At 36.0% G+C, this 22969-nt stretch overlaps 1 protein-coding gene across 1 annotated transcript in view; it reads right to left on the bottom strand.

Moving 5' to 3' along the window:
- ZNF385D (zinc finger protein 385D) overlaps window positions 1–22969 on the bottom strand; it is a gene marked incomplete at both ends in the record, with an annotated part of 422577 nt that overhangs the window by 90961 nt on the left and 308647 nt on the right. The window contains one exon of the mRNA XM_080364337.1: window positions 3119–3229. Coding sequence (XP_080220463.1) covers window positions 3119–3229 — 111 coding nt within the window. The remainder of the gene's footprint in view (window positions 1–3118; window positions 3230–22969) is intronic.

The raw sequence follows: 22969 nt of genomic DNA, 5'->3' as shown, positions 1-22969 counted from the left end.
CTCTCATTTTTCTTTGAAATGTAATTTTGATACCATGTAACGAGAAAAAAAGCTCTTCTGCTCTGAAAGAAATCTGTATCAAAGGGAAGAAAATTCTGTATTCTCTGCAAAAATGAAAAATCTCTCACAACAGTTTTATTGTAAACATTTTCATAATACTGTTGTGCACTAGGTAAATGGAATTTCTATTTATTACTGTCTGATAAATCCTATCTGCAGCATCTAAAAATAAAGATGCATTGGTAGAACAGCCACAAAGCTCTAGGTTTCTGAACAGAAAAGCTATTTATTGTTGTTACGGTTTTAAATCATGTTCAACAAAATATGATGAAAATGAAAGGTAGGAATACTGAGTAAATGAAAACTTTTTCGTAATAATAAGAGAAAAATTACGACATGCGACATGCGTGCTTGCCACTCATATAGTAGAGTTATCAAAAATGATAGCTAATAGCTCTTTTTATTTAGAGCAATCTTTCCTTTTATGTCTCACCATTTAATCTCTAGTTTAGCACATTTTTGCTTCAAAAACTGCTGGACAATCAGAATTACCCAAGCAACTGAGGAACTTAGCTCTGCCTACTCCCTTCACATCGCAGAAAAGCATTTCTAAACTGCAGTGGAACTACGAAAAGCCTCAGCAGAGCACCTTGTGATTTTCAGCAGTAATAACTATACACACTGGCATGAGAAGAGACCATCATATAGATCCCCACAAATCTCTTCTGTGTGATAGGGAAAAGGGGGAGAGATATTGTCCCCAGGTTAATCACTGGGAAGCGTTTGGATCATAATGTCTCAAATCAATCAGTAACACTTGGGTTGCTTTGAAAAATTAGGTGAATATTAAAAGTGGGAAGTGAAAGATACTCAGCAAGAAGGTCTCCCCATTCCATAAATTTAATGATATTGATCGACTTTGAAAGAGGGGAGCTTAGAACAACCTTCTACTGAACAATGTTGGCAAACTGGAATTCAAGTGTCCATCACTTGAATATATGAAGCGACAACTAAGTATCTGCTTCACACCTTTTCTTCCAAGAATTTGCTGTGAACAGTCTTAAAGAATAGATTTCTTCTGAAACCATTTTTTTGGACACTGTCAATTACCCTGAAAATGGCCAGTGCTGCTTCCCTCTCTCTTGTTTGGAATCCTTTTTAAGAGTAAAAGAAAAGGAACTGTATGGGAGCATAGCAGTCCTCTGAGTAAGAAGTATCAGTGTCTACTGATATCTTGTTTGCTTCTGTATAGAATAATTTTTATTTTAAACATTGTATTCTGAAAAATGCCCAGCTCCTGTCAGCTGGAAAATTTTCCACTCCATATATCAGTCTGAATTGTGTATGTGCTAATGACTAAATCATTTTAATGATGTGTTCATTCTCTCTTTTGTATGGATTTTTTGGCAGACTAACAAATGGTATACCCTCTTTGAAACAAAGGTGTTTCACTTTGGTATGTAACACTGAGGTATTTGATGTCTCCTGTAGCTATACACTGTGTATGATTCCGTGGGACATGTTTTTTTGCAAGGCAAAGCTGAAAATGGTGAGTGATGAGCTGGGCTGCTCAGTCAGTGAGATACACTGTGGCCCAGAAGTCTTCATCGTCCCTTCCCATGAATGGCTCAGTATCCACAGTCCTAATTCTAGCATCGGAATTCTAAATGAAAGAACCTAATTTGATTCTCCTATTTTTAACTGTGATACACGAAAGCTCCGGAGAATGTATTACCCTTCCTTGCACCACTGTTTGAGAATCATGTCAATGTTGTCAGAGGAAAGTGTTCATTCAGGTCCATTAACTGGAAAACCTGGAGTAATCAGTGAAAGCAAGCACATGATGCTGACTGGTCTGGAAATTGTGACTGAAATATTTTTAAAATTATTTATAAGGAATAAAAAACTGAGAGGAATGAGGAAAGCTGTATTATTTTCACCCCTAGGTGGCCAGTCCTTAAAAGAAGGACTCAAGGTTCAATTTAAGTTTTTGAAAAGTTCATGGCTCCGATAAATAATTGATAAACTAAAAATGGGTACTAACTGTACATAAATAGCTGCCTACAAAGAAGCAGCAGTGCAAAAGAATTATTTCACTTCTTCATATGACTGGCATGAAGAAAGAACCTTGTGAACGTTTTTGGGTTAGACCTTACTCTAAATTCAAAGATATTTATTCTGACAGAAGTAATTTCCATATTTATACCACTAAAACAGTAACTGAAAGACGTTTGATAGAGGAAGATAAGTTTCCACCAGAGATGCCCATGTCAAGAAACTTCCTGGAGAGACTAGAATTGCAGAAGACAATATATTGTTCTATGTCAGGTTTTGTCTGCACACACAATGATACTGAAGAAGGAAATAAAGGACTTAAATTCCAAGAGGCTTTTCTGTGACAGAACAGGTATTTCTTGTCAAGGAGTGCAGCTTTCTTGGGCAAAAATGAAGGATAAGTTTCCAGTTCAGTTTGCTCTACTTCATTGCTAGAGGAGTGAGAGGATGTGAGGTAGGAGTCAATTGACAAAAAAAATAACCTGCAGTTGTGGGGTTTTTTTTTAATGACAAAAGTAGAAGAAAAGTAGAAAAAAAAATAGAAGAAAAGTAGAAGAGAGAAGGAAGAGAGAAAGAAGAGAGAAAGAAGAGGGAAACAGAAAAAAAATATTGTACTGACAGGAACATTAAAATACAGTTCTGGCTAGATAGATATTGTTGGATAGAAAAAGGAAGGTAGATTCACAAGGATTATATCTGAATAACTTCTAACATTTACTGCCTGAAAAGGAAAGCAAAGATAAACAGGGCTGCTAGAAGAATTAGGATCCAGCAAATATTTCAGCCTTATTAGCAGTAATGGGTCAATCCATTTTCCTATTTACACTCTGTGCAGCACCACTGAAGTTGATGAGCTTGCAGAGATATATCCGCAGGGAATATCTGGCAGGGTGTATAAGCACTACCAAATAATCATGTTTATTTGAAGCATCCTACAGCCTTTTCATCTGCTGAGCCACAAACTGAAATCACAAGGTTTCATTTAGGTTCAATTTATGCAAATTATGGCACATCCTAGAAGATAAGTAGATATTTCTGTTCTGATACAAAATGATCGACTTACATCAGAATTAAATCTCAGCTGGCAAATGTTGCATGATATGATTTGTTTTCTTCGATGAGGAAGAGGAACCCCAAATGTATGATTTATTACAGCTTTTTGAATTGGGTCCATCTGTAAAGAGAGAAGAAAGAGAAATAGAAAAGCTTTTGCTGTTTCACTGTATGCTATGTTCTCTGTAGTCTCAAAACAGATTCTGCATCACGCCACAACACATCCCACACTACAGAAAACTACTACTTTTCTTTGAAAATGAATATTTTTTTCTTCATGCAGTTTTACAAAGAGGTAACACAGAAAGGAACAAATAAAACTGTCATTAGATATCTTGTAATACATATCCTTAGTTCAATTCTACATGCAGCAATCTGCCTTTGCTGAAGAAGGATATGAGCTGTAAACGCTGAACAAACACCAATTTATGTCTTTTATATCATAGAAAAGCTACTTCACTAAACGAAATAAGAATATTTGAAACAAAATTACTAAGAAAAGGATCAATGGAAATGTGAAGGAATATTACATACAAATAATTCCAGAATAACACTCAGTATTACATAAAAAAAAAATCATTTCTCAGGAACTAATAAGTTAATTTTTTCTATAAAGCAACCTATGAAAAACAACCTATGAAAAATCTAAATCCTCCAAAGATTATTTTCACAGCCACTTGGAAAAAACAATTTTGGATAAACCCTACCTTAAGGATGAATTTCAGCTTTCATGAAAAGCATTATTCTGAACTAACCTCTAGCAGAACACTGATCTGGCAGTGTGTGCAAGCCAAGGTCCTGTAAAAAAATGTACCATTCTGGCACAGAGCTTCACAACAGCCACTCAAGTGATTTTACATGGAGGACTGAAATCAACTTCCCCAAATACAGTGGTCAAAATTATTTACATTTCTTTTACACAAGAAGCATTTGACAGCTATTTTAAAAATCTAGTAATAGCTTTATAGCATTTTTGTAATGTCACTGATAGTTTTTATCTTTAAATTGTATTGTTAAAAATTCATAGATTTTGTTGGCAGAAATACAACTAATTGTCTAGCTCTGTTGATAGCCAGTCTCCACACAGCATAATTTGTATGTATCTTAAGAAAAAAACTCTTTTTCTCTGCTTATGTCCCGATGATTCACTTTTTTACAGTCTGTTAGTAAAGGATTATCTGATAAATAAAGAATCAGAGTTTTTCCTTAGAGTAATCAATTATTCATGTAAGGTGTAACAGTAGACAGTCATGGCCTCTACTGCAGTGAATCCAGAACAGCTCACTACAGAAATTTTGCATCACCTGACAGCTGTTCAGTATCAGATATAAAATAGGTCATGAAACTAATTTCTGATGAAAAGAAATTCAGGTTTGTTAAAAAAAAAAAAAAAAAAGGAACGAATTAAATGGCAGGGCTTTACATACAGGTTTGAAAGAAATGATCGGTTTGAACATCCTCTTCCATTTGATATGAAAGTGAAATACCTCATACCTTTGCCTAACCACCAGTTTAAAAGAACACAAATCCACCTAGAAACTAGGGATGCCACTGTAACATAACCCCAAAATAACACTGACGGCAAGGTCAGAGAATATCAAGCTCTGAAACACTACAGCATACTGTGCAAGACTCTCTGCTGTGATCAAATCATGTGCTAGGGGCACTAATTTTACTCAGTAACACAGTCCAAAAATACTCTTGTATAGTGTAGAAGGAACACCACCACGCAGGAAAGTAAACAGACAGTAACAGTTCTTTTTTGTTTGATTGCTCCACTACCCAAGAGGTGACTTCTTATGCCAGCAGGACCAATAGACTTGTATCCTGTGATTTACAACACCAAAGCACAACGTTTCTTTAGACATGTAGGCGCTGTTCCTTTAGCCAATGCAGGTCTAAAATACTTAGGGGAATCTCAAGCTCAGACATATGAATAAGTCAGTACACAGTAACAAGAAATTGTGCATTCTTTGATCCAGTATAACTGTTTGCCTTCACAGTAACCACAGTTGTGAGATACTATTAGTTTAGCCTTCAGTGTATAACATGCTAAACTCTTTCACATTATCTCACAAGTGCCATATGTTAGGAAAATCATCAAAGAAGCTCTCGAAGGGTTATATGAAAGGTACCACCATGGTTCATAACATGGAGTAACTAATTTTTTTAGTTGGATTTACCCATCTTCGCAGTAAGAATTCCAGCTCCCAATGGGGTTGGATACTGAAAATGAGACAATTTTTCAGAATGGGGAAAATGAATGGGTGGAATAGGTGGTCTGTTTTATATTTAATCTAATTTTGGTGTCATGGAAAACATGGAACTTCTTTCCTAATCACTCCACAGATTTTCTTTTTTTTATCTGCTGATATAGAAATCCAACTGCGCACTTCCATTTCTCTTTCTAAGGATGTAGACTTCTAGATAAACAGCTACATGGCCTTATTGTGAACTCAGTGATCTGTATTTGCGGCTTAAATGAAGAAGTGTTCTGGATAGCATCCAAATTGATTAAGAAAAGCTGCTTCAGAGTAAGAATGCCTTGTCTGCCAACTGCTCTTTGATAGTGCAAAGCAGAATTAAATTTCAAAACTTAGCCTCAGATTCTAATAGAGTTGGGACAGAATGCTGGAGTGGTATTTGACATTATTATTTTTTTCCTGGAGATTTCACTTGGGAAATACCACCAATCCATACATTTCAAATAAACAACCAAAAGCACCAGATAAGCCTCCAGGAGTTTTACACAGGAAATTTGAGAGAGGTAACGGGCTACCTAGGTGCAGTATGACAAGCACTCAGATGTCACAGACATTAGAAGACAGAGAGGAGCCCTGCTGAGAGTCAGAGGAACAAAGAGAGGCAGCTGATTGCCAGAAAAGAGAGAGCAAGGACTGCAGGGAAGTATAAAGAGGGAAATTATATCATGTAGCTGAGATAATCAGCAAGTGGTTAGATACTTAACAGAATCTCCAAGCACTTCTAGGCTTGCTGAATGTTACTAATTACACATATTAATTGTATTTCAACTTATGTAAATGGTATTTGCTTTCAAAATAAAAGTTATCATGATAAACTTAAATAAAATCTGCTTTTACTCATTACTAGTGCTATATTACAGTTGATGGGTTTTTGTCTTACTTCTTGGATGCAAATGATTTAATTTACTTCCATTTATGGTGGAAGACAGAGAGGTTTGCAATTCACATGAATATTGTTTCAGCTGTCAAAGCTGTACAGGAGAGAAAGGTTTGCAAGAGGTTTACTTTCTCTCATCAACTTATTTGCACTGCAAGTTACAACACAAAAAGGACCTGTTTACTACCTTTTGCATTTCTACTATCCAGCACCAGGTATCTCTTACTATGCAGCACAGGCTGTGCCACACGTTTCTGTGGCCAGTCCAGGGAGAGCACATAGCTCAAGGTTCAATGCAAACCATAATGTAACTGATAGTTTGGGCTATGAAGATAAAAATGGAACATTTCATATTTCATTCAATTAAATTTTGTTCTTAATACATAAAATCCACAGCAATACTATAGCAAATGTTATTTATTCAATCTGAATTTTGTGGCAACATGATTATATTTCGTTTCTTTGATCAGATACTGTACTCCCTTTGCAGGATCTTCATGAGCTTACCATACTTCAGCAAAATCCAGGCTTAAACTCAGTGTATGGTAGAATTTGGCCCCTTACTCCATTTTCTTAGCTTTCATATTACCACTTTCCTTTGGTGTTGCTTGCTTGTTTCAAATTGAACCTTGTCAGAACAACGATCTTAGCTCCATTCTTTGTTCTTGTGCTTACCATAGAGCAAGAAAGAGCTCTTTATTTTGTGGACTGCCGATGAAAGGAGTGGGTGTTGCATGAACTTTTCTGGATGAAACCTCTATCACAAAATCATGAAGAACGTGGCCCAGGAGATCTCATGCTATCTGACCTGCCAAGGAAACGTTTCCAGAATCACCATAGCTGCTGTCCTTGAAGGCCTTCTGTAGACCAGTCTCCATCTCTTAAGTTTCATTAAATATCTATAGAAGGCAGAACGCTGGCTGATAAATTTTGCCTACAGAGAAATTAGATCCTTTGAAAATGTAAATTTTACATAATTTCCACAAGTAATTATGAAGTTTTTTGTTTGTTTTTGTGAAGGGTGTTTGTTTCTTAATGCTAAGACACTCAAACACATAGCTCTTCCTGAATTTAAAAAAAAAAAAAAAAATTAGTCCTTTTTATGTGACTTCTCATCCCAGAGGCATAAGAGTATGCCTATTTAAAAACATCAACAACAAACTGATAGAAAAGGAAAGCATGGAAGGTTGATCCATAAAGGCTCAAATCACAAAATGATATAAACCAAAGGGACTTTTTTATTTCATTTTTTTTAATTGTGTATTAAAGCCAAAGGGCATGACATGAGCATTTCAAATTCTTGAGGTTGGTGGTAAACTAATGGAATTGAACTAATATCTATAAACAAAAGCATCCAGGTCAAAGGATGAAGATGCTGTGGATTCCCAGAGCGTGTTGAGAACATATCACAGGACTAAAACAATGACATAAGTAAGAAATTATTTTTACCTCAAAGCCAAAGAAATTATCTGCAAAAGATTGACTCAAACCACTATGGTCCTATACTAAATGAGCAGAAAAACACATCAGGTCATTGAAACTCTCAGGAAAAAATTGCTGTAGATCATTTTAGTGGTAATTTACAAAAAATTACCCACCAAAAGACTGACCTCCATTACTTGAATAGGTGAGTGAATTCAGTGACACAGCTATCAATACCTCTCAGAAGTTCTTAAAATCCAGATGCTAACACAATGCAACGCTACAATGAAAATAACATTAAGTGACTGATATTCTGAGTACGGTTTCTTACCGTAGGTCTGCATTTCTACAAACATAATTTTTGTACTTACAATTAAATAAGTCAAAAACACTGTAATGTTATTATACCTGCAGGCAAGGTACTAATATTTCCATATATGAATTGAGACATGTGACAATCTTAATTGTAAAATTGATAAGAAATAAAGTTAACTCAGTGGGGGCTCCTTTCATTCATTCTCTTGTGTTCCAAAAAACGGTGAAACTAATAAGAGCATTGGAAACAGGGTAAATTCTGTACTAAGCACATACACAATGACTTAACCAAGCAAAAAAAAGAACAAAATATTATCATATTCTCTATGGCTTATACTTATTGGTGAACTTAATCCATTTTTAAACCCGCATGATGGATGCAGATTTAACATCAAACAGTTAAAACATAAAACTGCCTACTGCATTTTAATTGTGACGTACCAGCAGAAACACAGAAGAGCAGTTACTAAAGCTATAGGAAAGCTTCTCAATCATGTAAAGCCACTGCTATTTATTGTTCGGGAACTTTTTGAACCAGAAATATTCTCAGGGCATAATTTGACTATTTCCAATTGAGAATTCAGCAGTTCCTTTCTGATCTCAGTAGCATAAAGAATTAACAACAATTTCCCCTGTGATCATGCTGGTCAGTTGTACAGATGCAGGAACTCTGATGTTTTGGAGAACTGCTAGACACTCAGCCTTATATGGCCCATATAGAGTGCCCATATTATGGGCACTGTTCAGCTGAGTTGTAGGCTCCTTCTCCAGGAGATACTTGGCATCTACAGCAGCTGCACATTCAAGCTGGACAAAGCACATGCAACAGGTCTAAAACTTCCACGTGACCTACTAGGTGTCACACGTTGCAGTTCATTTCTGTGTGTGCACATGCATCTTAAACCCTCTTCAAAGTATTTACTAACTGTGCATGTTAAAAAAAAATAATAAATAAATAAATCAATAAAACAAAAAACCAAAAACAAAACAAACTGTGCAGCACATGTAGTAGGTCTGATGCTTTCCAGAAGCGTCCAACCTATAACTTAGAATCTACCTGATGCATTCTTAATATACTGGTGTCCAGGTCAGAAACAGAACAGTTCAACAGCAGCTTAGTGATTTGATCCTAAGCATAACTGACATTTTTTATTTCCATAAGAAATAGTTCCCATTGTTAACACTAGCAGTCCATTTTTTTTTTTCTTTTTAAAATATCACATTAATCTGTGAACAAGAATCTTATAAATTAATCAAAGAACACAATTCAAAAGGAATGATGGGAAGAGCTTAGTAAGCATAATTAAAACCCCTCAAATAAATGTTCAACAATATTTTGGTTTCATGTGCAAGTAGAACAATGTGATGTCAAATGGTTAAAATACATGTTCTAGATGTGCTACCATGCATGGTTTATCCTTTTACAGCAAATGTATTCAGTATTGCCCTAGTAATTATGGTGACTAATTATGCAGTGAATTAACTCAGCATTACACAACTTTTTTTAGTGTCTACCATTTCTGCTTTTTTCAATGAAACAGGTTAGAACTAACCTGACACTTTTCATATACATAAACCAGAAATATTACTTGACCTAGTTAAATATAAAACAATTCATAAAAATACCTACAACAACTACAATAATGTGCAATATTTACAGAATAATTAATTTTCTTTTAAAAAGTGTTATCTATCAAAAAGAAAACTGTAGTGACTTCCCAAACAATGTAACCCATTTATGTAACTTGAATAGTACTTCAGAATGAATTCCCAGAGTAAACTTTCCATTCTTTTGTTGAAATCTTGTAAGAGTATAAGGATTTACTTTTTTTTAATGGATCTATTTGATTGTAGCATTTGTCTAATTACCTTTCTGATGTGACTCTAGTCTTCCTCTCTTTCTTTCTTTCTTTTTAGTTTTTTCTTGTCGATTTTTCCACTTGCCAATGAGATGCTGAGGCAGCAGCAGTATTTCTGGAAAACTGCTTGAATATACAGAAACCAGTCAGAGCTAAAGGATTTGCATTCACAGTGGTATTCCAAAGAAATACTGTAACCACATAGAGATTATGCAAATCCTCATACTCTGATTGTCTAATAATGGTTGTCAGTCAAAAGACAAGAATTTGCATATGCTAACTCTAGTGAGAAATAATCACACAGTGATTATGCTAATCAAACACGCTAAACAACATGGGAAGGACTGTCAAACTGGAACAAATCTGTGTATGCATGTGTACGTATGCTAAATACAGAAACACACAGTGCTAGAATAACATTACAGTTGCTGGCCAAGCCCTTAAAATATGAAATGTCTATAAGCCTTAATTTAACACCTTTATGAATTTACATTTTTTAATTATGTTCACATATTTTTCCTGAGATTCTGGCTTTGTTCTGTTGACAATGTTCACTTAACGAGCAACTGTTCGATGTTGTGTTTTGTCCAAAAGGTTCAGTGAATAGCCCTAGACCACATTTACTGTATAAAGCTGAAACCTGGCTCCCAGTGGAAATTATCAGCCTATTCACTGGCTCTCCTACAGTCTTCTCTGACACAGAATGTGAGTATTGCACATCTATAAGTAACTTATTTTCAAAACTTCTTTGTTAGATAAAAGATGTTATTTTCTGAGAAACTGAGAATAAAAGTGTACATTAGTTCCAGTTATCAATTTAAAAACCTAATGATACTTACTATTATACTGCCTTTCACATGTTTACCACACAGTAAAGGAATATATCCTATTGTTAACACTAGCAGTCCAGTTGCCACAGATGCATCTGTGAAGGCGCTACACAGGCTAAACGTGGCCTTATCACTTCAAGTTGGACTCACAGTCCATGAAGTTGTCTGAGAAAAGTTTGGTTTAAGTGACTTGCCTCGCTTCTCTCAGAAAAAACTCTCCAGGGTGGTATTCAACTGGTTGTCTGGAATGGGATGGCCTTTTCTTTTTCTTCAGTCTCATCTCATTCAAAACATGTTTTCCAGTTTCTTCAACAAACAGAACAATACCACGGATAATAATCTTCTGTATTACAAAACCATGATTATTCCCCAGTGCTGATCCAAAGGACATACAAAATTCTACCAGACCTAAAAGATTCTCCCAAAGGAGAGAGGATGAAAGGCAACCAAATGTGGCATGTTTGTCATGTTGCTCAACTATCCAGTGGACAATGCTCAATACAACAATTGCAGCATAATAACAGACTCACATGAAACAGACCACTTTGAAAGTGGAAGAATTACTCGCTCCACTTCCAGTAGGCATTACCAAAGTGGTGTGGAAAGATGGGGTGGTGTCTCTTTTCAGCTGCTCACTTAAATGAGCAGTGGCAGACAGTAAAAATATTACTAAACCCCAAACAGTTACTTAAAAAGAGATAAAGTTATGCTCTCTGTAAAGATACCATTAAAGATAAAAACCTAGGGTTCACAAATGCCATTTGTTTTGTCAGCTTCAACCAAGAACAAAGCAAATATAAGCTCATGAGAAAAAGAACACATTAAAAAAGCTCACGAGAAAAAAGAACACATTAAAAAAAAGCTAAGGGTATTTTCATGTTCTGTGCTTAAGAAAAGAACTTGAAACAAAAGGTTGGCAGGCATAATGAGGGTTACACAACAAATTCCCAATAGCATCATTCATATGTGAATGAACTTCAGAAAACTGGACCAAATGTTATAATTGGTATTTAATAAAAATGGGTCTTTCTAATGACAACAACAATAAGAGCAGGATGTGTGCCAGACAGAGTACTGGCAGAGAGGCACTTAATTCACTCCTACAAGTGAATTGCTACGTGACTCCAAAATGGTCTCTACAAACTACTACGTTTTTTTTGGAGAAGTGTCTGTGTATATACGCATTTAAGGACTGGGAAAATAATTCTACAATGCAATCTTCCTGATCATGCTGCTATGCTTTTTTAGCCTATTTTAAAAATTGTTTTTATTTAGGATATTTATATACATTCCTACCAGAAAAAGTCCAAGAGATGCTTCAGACATCATTAAAATACTCTATCAAATCCTTACTTTTAAAACATTAGAATAAATGTCAAAATCTGTCATAGTGAGTTAAGATATAACACTGGGAGAAGTTATAATTCTTAAGCCATGCTTGTAGAACCAGAGAATAAGAGACTGAAAGGGACCATCAGACATCATTTAATCCACACCTCACACCAAAAAAAAAAAGTTATGGGGACAGAACATTTTTATCTTCAGTTTTAGGGGGGGCAGGGAGGGTGGTGGGGTGGAGTCTTGGAGGGTGGCAGTGTGAGAGTGAGCAAATATTTTCATACAGCAAAGGCTAAAATACACTAATTGAATCTTGGAGAGACAGAATTTTTTCAGATTCTCATTTTATAACTGTTTTAGACTAAAACACTTCAACACTTCAGATTAAACATTTACCAAAGCTGGTCTGCTTGTTTAGCTCCTAGGTCTCTGACAACCTTTTACAGCAGAGTAATTAGAATATTATTGAATTTCTCTCCCAGTTCTTAAGTGGATATCTGTCTGTCCTCAAAATCTGGCGGAAGCATTTCACTTCAGGTGTAAGTGCACACATTTTCTGGTAAAACAACACATAAAACATCTCAATTCAGAAGAAATGTTTTATTATCCTTAATTAAATTCAAAAATATAAAACTATGTGACCAATTGTCATCAAATTGCCTCATATCTTGAAATTCAAGAGAATTTTATTTAAATTCATCACCAGCAGTCAACAAAGAAAAACAAAGTTCCCCAGACTCTTCAGATACAGGAACAGAGTGCTGTAGTTTGCACATGCAGCTGAATACACCCTTATAACAGGTGATGGTTAAGTATGAGGGTAAAGAGTGAGTACAGCTATATTCATAGCCCTCATACAGATCACTAAGAGCATTGTATCTCCTCGCATATTAAAAATATTTCAACTTTACTTGGCTCATAGATTATAGTCCATAGGAGAAGTCATTAATCTGCTTACTTCCTCCATAACATTATCAGCTCTAAAACTGCCAGAATTTTTGAACCAAGATGTGACTGCATGTTCAGGAAACTCACTTCCACTAAGAGAGAGAAATATGAAAATGGAAAAAAAATGTAGTAAATTCTCAATATAGTTTGAGAGTGTACATAATAATGAAAATAACCCTTGCTGTGCCTAGTAACTATGTATACATAAACAAAATTAGAATTTGGTACTAAGCTGAAGAAGATCCTAGGATGAGAGAAATAGGTGGTCAGAAGGTGGTTTCCATTTTAATAAGTTATTTGTAGTGGCAAAATTAAGATCAACCTGATCCTTGCTTCGAACTCTCTAGGATGCATAAAGTTGGAAAAGACAGAAAAGAAATATTTTAGAACAAATGGAGATTATTACATTACTAATCCAACTCCCCACCAGTTGAAACATCTCACATTCTCTTCATGGTACAAAACCAAAATTATATTCCTTTTTGATGAAAAGAAGACATTTGTACCTGCAATGGGTACTCACATTGCAACTGTGCTTTTTTGAGTAATTCTCCACAGATTGCCACTGAGGTTCATTCCAAGTCCCTTCTATGTCTTAGTGACTGAATCATTAATGCAATCTTGAGTGCACTGAACAGCTGTGGAGAATATAGTTATGGCTCATTCAACACTTGAAGAGCTTTAATCCCTTACTACCCATCTCTGAAATGTGATGCATTAAATAATTCTCAGTGTGTTTTTATATCATTTGGAAAAAAGATGAAAAGTTAACAGTGTACGTTTCCATGCAATTTCATCTTTGAATTTTTATCTGAATGATATGTCAAAATTAAAATGTAGGGAAGTGCCATTCTGACTGCGACTTCTGAGCTTTTTATAGATCAAATGGGAATTACATGAAACAAAGGAAGGAAAGAAAACCTGTTGTTACTTGTGTGCATATAGAAATGCTAGTCCAAAAGTTCAAGAAATCTCATAACAGGCTTAAAACAGCAATTTCCACTCCTTGCAGAAGTGTACTACCATCAATAAATATTTATGTATCTACATGGTCAAAAATGTGGAGATAGTAGGGGCTTTCAGTTTCTGAGATTTATTCAGTTACCTTTTTTTTTTTTTTTCCCTGTTGTGAAAGGACAACATGAGAAGGAACAACTCATTCATGTCTTCACTGTCACGGCAGATTATGACATGGTTTCTCACTATACCAGTGATTTGGCTTGGAGCTAGCTCACTTGTTTTCTTGAATTCTCTGATTGTTTAAAGTTACTTCATGTTGATTTTGGTCTCTCCATGTTTTCATGTAAACTCAAACTGGATGCTCTAATCTTAAATTAGCTCTGACTATACTGGTGATATATGGATCCTGACACACACAAGATAGACAGAGGTTCATTGACCAGATGAGGACTGTGGTGCAGGTTACAATCCAGTGCATAAGAAGGGATGCTCTGTGTCCCTCCAGGGTGGAACCCCAAACGAACTAATACGTGTGGATGGGAAACAGCATTTGGGCAGAAAGGAAGGGATGAAGGAGCTAAGCACTGAGCTACTGTAGACAAGTGGTCTCCAGAGTTCTTCCATCTCCTCAGACGACCCCCATCCAGAAGAGCAGCACCTCTTAACATTCAATGCAGCTAGGGTGCCATTGAGTTTATTTTGAACTAATCAGGTTGGAAAGGATTTAATGTATATTGTGAACTTAAACACAATAGGAAGTCTTGTCTGAGTATTTCACAGTGCTTTACAAAGACCACTTACAGACAGGTAATTAACATATGAAAACTGAGCTGTACTAGAACTTTTGGCAAAGCCACTTGTTCTCATTCACAGCATTATGCCTTAGCACTAGACAGCACAGGCGTAATTGATTCAAAATCATCTCTGTCTGGAGTACCTCACACAAGTACCTATGGATGTGAAGACAGGCAATTTTATTGCCTGTGAACTGTCTAGCTTTTGCCCGGAAGTCAAGTACTTAAAGACACCTGCACTGCTAGTATATCTTTTCAGAAAAGAAACTCCACAATGTGCAAACAGCCCAGCTCTGGTAATTTTGAAGGACTCATTTTTTTATGTATAATTTGATGCCTGCAGATACTGCATAGGTGCATTGTCTCTGCTTTTATAGTAAAAGCTCTGCCCTGGAGATATCTCCTGTACAGAATAGGTAAGAGGGATCTGATAAGGTGGCAGCAACTAATGAAAGAGTTCTGAAAAAATGAAGACTACACCAAAAGTGCAGTGCAAACACCAGAGAGTTTACTTCTACCTTCTTAGATGCCTTCAGGGCTCTCAGCCCCAAGACTGCTTTTATTTTCTACCCATTTAATTATCTGTGATTATAAAAATAACATCACCAATGAAAACGTCATTCTTCCTGTTATTATAAAGCTCTTTAAGCTTTATACAGAAGTTATATTAGAGATGAATCCTATTCACCAGGACTTATTCCCACTTATCTTGTCAGTCTGATGGAACAAGTTCAAACCGAGACTTGACCTTAGATCTCAGCTTTGACAATTATGTTCAGATCTTAATAGTTACATAACTGCATGCATTCATGTGTCAGGCTTAATCATTAATAACCAGGATCTTTGTGACACATTTAAAAGGTCAGGAAATATTATCCTTATTGTACAGATAGGAACCGAGAGTAAGTCACAGTTCAAGGTCACTACAGAGGTCTGTGCCAAAATGCAGAGTTGAACACATTGTTTCCTCCACCAGCACCTTCAAGATCACTCAGAGCAGTGCCCTTGGCCAAGCCTTCACCACACTTCATGTGGCTCTTGGTTCTTATTTCGAAAGACTGAGTGGGAGAGAAGCTTTAACCCTGACACCTCTCAGACACACACAGTTCTGCTAATGGATAGGATAACTAAAAAAAAAACCTACTTTTCCTTCAGGAGCAGATGCAAGCTTCAGTGCTCCAAACCTCCACCTATCTCCTTTTCCTGTGTTGTCTTAGAAGAAGTGCTGTTGCCTTTCCAAACACTACTGAGAAAACTGTACTACTTATAATGTCCTTGATTTTGTGTAGCAGATTGCCTCTGCAATGGTTGTTCCTAAAGCTTGAAAGAAGAGGAAGCCAGGAGACTCAAATAAAGAATTAAAAGCAACAGTGTAGTTTGTTACATGGAAATGGACTTGTATCTTTCTCATATAAGAAATCTGTGTTATTAAAAAAAGCATCTGTGCAATCAGCAATTTGAATTAATCATAAAAAAAAAAAATTCTTCTTTTTTCCGCCTTCAAAAAATTCTTCAGTTGACACTCTGAGGAGCCACACAGCACATTCACAGCATGCAGCAGTGTCAACTGACCCTGAAAAATCCAGTATGTTCTTGAGAACCATCCATTAAGAGTCAGCAAATGGCATTTCTGAAACACCATCTTTCAAGTAACAGCTTTAAGTTTTCTATCCAGATTCATGATTATTGAAATGGCATTACCTGTGCAAGTTCTCACTTTCTGTCATTTCTTGGCTTTCTCATTATTACCTGCAACTTGAAGTTTAAAACTTTAAGTGGTATTATGCACTTATTAGGGTGTGAATTTGTCACATCAGTATCATATTGGTAAGACAATACTACACCAAAGCCACACAATTGATGTAGAGTTACATCACCTTTGCTGATCAAAAACAAAGAAAAACAAGCCAAAAAAACCCATGTAGCAAAAGCTTTTAAGAAACCAGACAGGTCAGGTTTCTGAACTGTTAGCAGTGAACATGAACTCAAGTAGAACATGCCATTTCCCAGCTGTTCTCTGGAAGACCAGCACCTCATCAAATCTGCTCCTGTCTGCAGCTGGTATCCGAACTTCTACTCTTGTTTGGCCCAACACAGTGTTTGCCAGACTTCTAACCAGGGCATTCATGACAACTGTAATGTGAAAATCACAATGACATCATCTGTCAGTGAGTTTCTCCTCTGTGGAGTCTCCAAAGAAACCACACACAGACTACTTGTGCTTTCCTTAACACTCTCTGAGCAGAATGAACCCTTTGCTATGGTGGTCAATTAGTATGCAAATATCCAGTAATTGCACCAGGCAAAAGCAAAACATTACAAAAGGCACTAAAAAAAAACCCAAAACAAAACCAAAAACAACAACCCACAAACAAAATAAAGCCTCAAAAACCCCAAGTATTAATAAAAGCAGAAATGAGAAATGACTACTACAAGGCATGAGTTAATTACTAAAGGAGAAGACTTGTTTCCTAGTCTGAGTTTTCAAAACCTATATTGTTTACACTGATGTAAATATAAAAAAGCAAAGCTGCAACTTTAAACTAGCACATTGCAAGTCCTGTGTTTCTATAATTATGCTTTTGCTGTCTAAGATTAATCAGGGTAGTTAATGATGCAAAAAATTACATTTATAATCCAGTCTGAATACATCTGTACTGCAAGCTAAGACCTAAGTGCCATTAAGGTAAATGGAATTAATGGGCTGTCCCTGGCAATCTTTATATCTATCAGTTACTAATTAACATTCCTCTGCAAAGAATAATTTATGGGGGAAAAATACATACAGAAACAATAATGTTAAAACTTGCAACACACTGCGGTCACAGGGTAGTCGTGCAGCTGTAATAGACAATGTGTTGTGCTCATTTCAACAGAGAACAAGAAAGTGCCAACTGGCACTGCAATCAGTAAAATCTTTTATGTTAAGTCATTTATTTTATATGGCAGCAAATTATTACTACCAAGGATGATCTTTTGTGGGAAATGTCGGCTTCAGCTAATAATGGAAGGACCGAGCAGAAGCCGCAATAAAAACACGATAGTTAAATTAGCTACTAAGAAAAATGAACACTGTGTGTTATCTTTGTAGATAATGTAGCACATTTGCTGCTTCCAACATATGACTCCCAACTTGATTACTGATTTTATGCATTCAGTACTCGCATTAGTTTTAAAAATGTTCCTGCCAAACCTTTACCACAATCTTAATCTGGCTTTCCTTTGTTTTTGACTTGATGACACAAAAAGCACTGCATAATTCTTTAGGGTCCTTTTAAAAATCCCTCTTATTGTCTTGCCTGTGAACTATGCACCATCACTTCACACACTGGGAGCAGAGAATAAATCTTACAATGGACACCAGAGCTTCCCTTTTCTGAATATACTAGATGTCTCCTTTCTGAAAACAAAGCAAAACAAACAAATAAAACACCAAACCAAGAAAAAATAAAACCAACACTCCAGACCTCTTGAAACATTATCTCCCCACCCACAAAAGAAAAAAAAAAAACACAGCAAAAAACCCCAAAATAAACAAACAAAAAACAAACCAAACAAACAAAAACCAAACCAACGAAAACCAAACACACTAAACCAAAACAAAGCCTAGGAACAGACCCACATATAAGCGAGTTGTGGCATAAATCAAAATCAAATGGTGACTGTTGCATCTGGAACATATTCCCCTCACTAAAAGTAGTAGTAGTTAGTGGTTTTAAACCACTATTAAGATATCTAGGTTTACTTAGCGCATGAGAACAAAAAAATGTTAATCATTCTGAACTTCTACTTAGGAAAGTCCATCTTAGAGTTAATCCTTCAAATAACAGTTTTATTCCAAGTAAACACCATAGAATTAGGATGAATGTAATCTTTCCAGACTCTGACCAAAAATGGTATATAACTACAACATGGTATATTATTTCCAAAAATGGTAATAATAATATTGTTGGTATTTATATAAGTTAGATACATTAAATAATAATGACATTCCCTATGTTTCATGTTTATTCCCTATGTTAGTCACACTGAATTTTATCTTTATAATATAGACATGACAACTGATACTAATCACAATTTAATGCCTTCCAATTAAGGTTGTAAAGCAACATTTAGGATATTTGCACATTTTTCTAACTTAGCCAGTAAGACGAGAGTAATAATAATAATATAAAAAAAAAAAAAAATTAACTTCAGAATTTACATGCAGAGCTACTTTGCACACACTGTAGATAATTAACAGATAAGATTTCTAATTAACTCTCAAAGATTTAGCATAATTTACTACAAAGTGAAAGAAGCTCCTGACCCCTGAGAAAATTAATTATACTGCTATAAAATATGTGGCATATTGGTAAGAATTTAATTCTATTGCTATAGGAATAAGCACTAAGTATTCTAACACTCTATATAGTGAATACCATCTCCTCGCTTTGTCATTCCACCATGATCTCCCAAAAGAAAATACAGTCACATTCAGAATTACCTGTTTGGACTACAGAATTTTAAGCAGTAGGGCAGGAGAAATTTGTTAGAAATAAATACTGATTTACAAATGTTGATAAGCTTTTAGAGAAAAGAAGGAAGAATCCATAAACCCAGTATCAAAAATTACAACAGACCTTGTGAATTTGCTGCTTTGAGAGCACAAAGAGAAATCCATAATTTCATTTTTCTGAGGGAATTGAATGAGATAACAGATAAAACCTGTCAGGATGGATTTGACTGTAAGGCAGTAAATGCTAAAGTAAGTGTCCAATATTTTCATTATACAGTATAGCACATTTGCAATGTAACTAAAAAAAAATCACATATCATTTTTATTAAAATCAATGCTTTTTCAAAAAATACTCTAATTATCCTAATTAAAAATTATATTCGTTTAATTACAAAACAAACAAACAAACAAACAAAAAACCCCAAGAAAACAAACAAAGAACCAAAACCCAACCCAAAAGAAACACAATATAGTTCAGAGCTTTTCTCTGGTGCTCTCTGTGTTAGTGCATCAGACATGTTATTGCAGGGCCTGGTAGTGCTTCCATAATGAAGGTTTTGGCAGACTTCCCCACTGTAGCCTCTCTGTTTAGGAATTTATAAACATCTTGAACAATATGCTTTTGCTCTGGACTTTATACAAAGAAGATGGCATTTATCGACCTAAAATCAAAAGCAAATGGAAACATCATGTAAAGGTATCTTGAAACACCATGTTGAAGACAAATATTTTTGTAATGCAAAAGGAAGATAAGAAAGACAATTACATGATAATATGGTTCAACCTCTTTGGTTATTTGTTTTTAATAATGAACATCACGTTAGCAAGAGAGCTGGACTGACAATTCTGCACAGTGGAGTTCTGCCTTTTAGTCATGTATAATGCAATGTGCTAATCCACCAGAAGCTGCTGAGTAGCAGGTCATTGTGCGTACCTTTGATGTGCAAATTCATGCTTAAATGCTTTGAAGAATTAGAGCCTGCAGTCCATACTGGATTTACAGCAACATAACATCCTATCCTCTGGTGCTTTATCAGAATGCTATCTCTTACAGAGAACTCCATGGATGAGGTGATGTTGACTCTGTAATACGTTCAGTGTGAAAAGTAAGTTTTTAGGTAGTCGATGTGCTAAAAGCAGCCTTTGTCATTCTTAAGTTATCTGTTGCCACATTGTTCTGCTTAAAAATATCCACTATTCCTTCTATCTGGTTTGTAAGCCACTTTTCAACCAATGGCACTTTCAAAGGTTTCATAAACATCTAATTTATAAACTTATTAATCTTAGGTAAGGCATTACCAGTTTGCATCATTTGCTACGATAGGCTGCCATTTTACAGGTAACCTGCATTTGTCAAAATAAATTAACAAAGTTCACTGTATGATGGTACAAAAAAAGAGATGTAATTTCCGGAGCTACAAGATTTCACTAATTCTGATTTCATAATTCAATAATGAATTTGATGAATAACCAGCTTCATTAAGTGAGGCTGGTAACTCAAAGTTGTGCACCGGAACAGATGCATGAAAGGTCTCCCTATGGTAAACAAGACCAAACCATGTTCTGTAAAGGTAGCAATTCCTCAGGTGATAGAAGTTTAATCTCAGACCTACTACTTATCCACTCATCCATCTTTGACTCAGTTGTTCCCATTACAGAAGCAGGGAAGCTGTTTATGTTATGAAGTTTCTTCTGCAAGTTTGCATCTTTGAGAAGCAGTCTAAAAAAGTATTTCCACAATGTATTTGTTAACAGCCAATGCAGTGGCACCTGTCACCCCAGTATCTTAGCAAGCAATTTTCACAGGAGACACGATTCAACCTCTTTCCTGCAGTTCACTCCACCTCAGACCCACTACAGCACCCACCATTCTCACTCACTGCCCAGGGACAGTAACAATTACTCACCTCCATAAATACACCTCTGAGGTGACAAGTGCATTGTTTTGTACATTTCTCTGGGTAAATGCCAATGATCAAACCAAACAAACTGATTCTCATTGCTGCTGCTGCTGTTACACTACTCTTATGGGAGTTGACCATCTCCCTAAAGTGCTTGTAGGTGCCCATGACAGAAGCTGACAAGGGCCTCAAACAGTTCCTCACAGAGGGACACCTTTTGTCAAAAGGTGCACACAAGTAAAAAGAAAGGTTAAGATTACCCAAGGTCTGCAGATTTGGCTTTTAGAATTGTCGCAGTGCTTATTGGAGAACTCAGTTACCTGTTTGGAAGTAACATCTAACCCTGAGCCAGGAGGCAAGAGCCTTCCTCCTACGCTTTTCCTCCTACACTTTCCTAGTTAATGTGTCTAAGTATTTGCTCTCCATTCACCCAGTTTTTCTCTCTAGGCAAGAATTTTTAATGGTTTAAATATTCTTTTGCTCTCTGACTTTGGCCTGCAAAGCATAAGCTTATTAACTGAGATGGCAACACAAACATCAATATTTTCTGGTGCTAAGCTCATAATTTTTTTCTGCAAGGAGCCTCAAGATTCTTTCTATAGATCAGGTGTGTATTCTTCACTGTTTTCTTCAATACCTATTCCTCCCTTGAAGCCTTGTTTGATTTCATTATTGAGCCAGAATAATACCAAGTAGCTAATCTTATCCAAGTATAATATTCATACAAAATAACATAGCTTCTCCACAGCCATATATAAAAATACGTGCTCCAAAACATTTGTGATTGATTTCTGGTGCTACCTTTTCTTCTTTCTCTCTTTTTTTTTTTTTTTTTTAAGAATTTTTTCATAAACAAGAAACAGTTTATAACCATGTTCAAGTGTCAACAGAAAACTTAATTTACCAAAGTTACTACATCAGTGAAGTGTTACTTAGAAAGAGATGGCAATGACATACTGTCCACCACGTCTAAAATCTGTTTTAGACAGTCACTTTTCTCACTGACAATTGATCTTTTTTGCCATCCAGTGTTTACACTACTGAATGACAGAAGCACAGCTTTGCTACCATGGGATACCAGTCATTCCTACAAAAATTGAAGCAAGAGTTTCTCTTCTTCAGCAGCAGGTAGCACTTTGGGTCATAAATACACAGGAAAAATATGATTGGAGAGGGCCAGGGTATGTCAGTACAAACACACAAAACAATTCTGAGAGATGTGGAGTTCTCCCAATTCCTTATGACTCCCCACCTGTAATAACTTGAACTTCATTTTTAGGTTTCATCTCTCTTTCTCCTGTTTGTCAACTAGGATACCAAAATCAGCCAGAATTCAAGGGGATTTACATATCTTGAACTTGTCCCTATTAGATACAAAGTTTTAATTACATAGAGGAGAGTGGGACAGTGGCACTGTCACATCATTGGCACTGTTGAGGAAGAGTCTCGAAGAAAACCTTGAAGAGGAGGAACTCATCTTGAAGATGAAGATCAGAACAATGGCATATGATGACATTTTCATAAAGTTAGTAAGAAGGGAAATGAACATGCTGCTGTGAGATTCATTAGCAGGAAGGCATAATGCTATAGCTTATAAAACACCGTGCGAGAACATGGGAAACCAGTAGCTCAGGGGTACAGTACATCATAGGTACAGTAACAAATGTACAGGCACTCTAAAGTTTTATTTTTAATGTTCTTGGAGGAAGTGGAGCAATTGCCTTAGGGCCAGAACTACCCGTTCCTTCATTCTTCTGTCTGCTGTTCTCTGTATAGTTCCTTGCAATGCACTCCTTTTCCAAAGAAGGTTTCATCACAATCACCTTGTCTAATTTACTCCTAATGAAAAATTTAA

The sequence above is a fragment of the Nesoenas mayeri genome, assembly GCF_963082525.1.
Source record: "Nesoenas mayeri genome assembly, chromosome: 2".
NCBI lineage: Eukaryota > Metazoa > Chordata > Aves > Columbiformes > Columbidae > Nesoenas > Nesoenas mayeri.
This window is presented reverse-complemented; position numbering and strand designations above follow the sequence as displayed.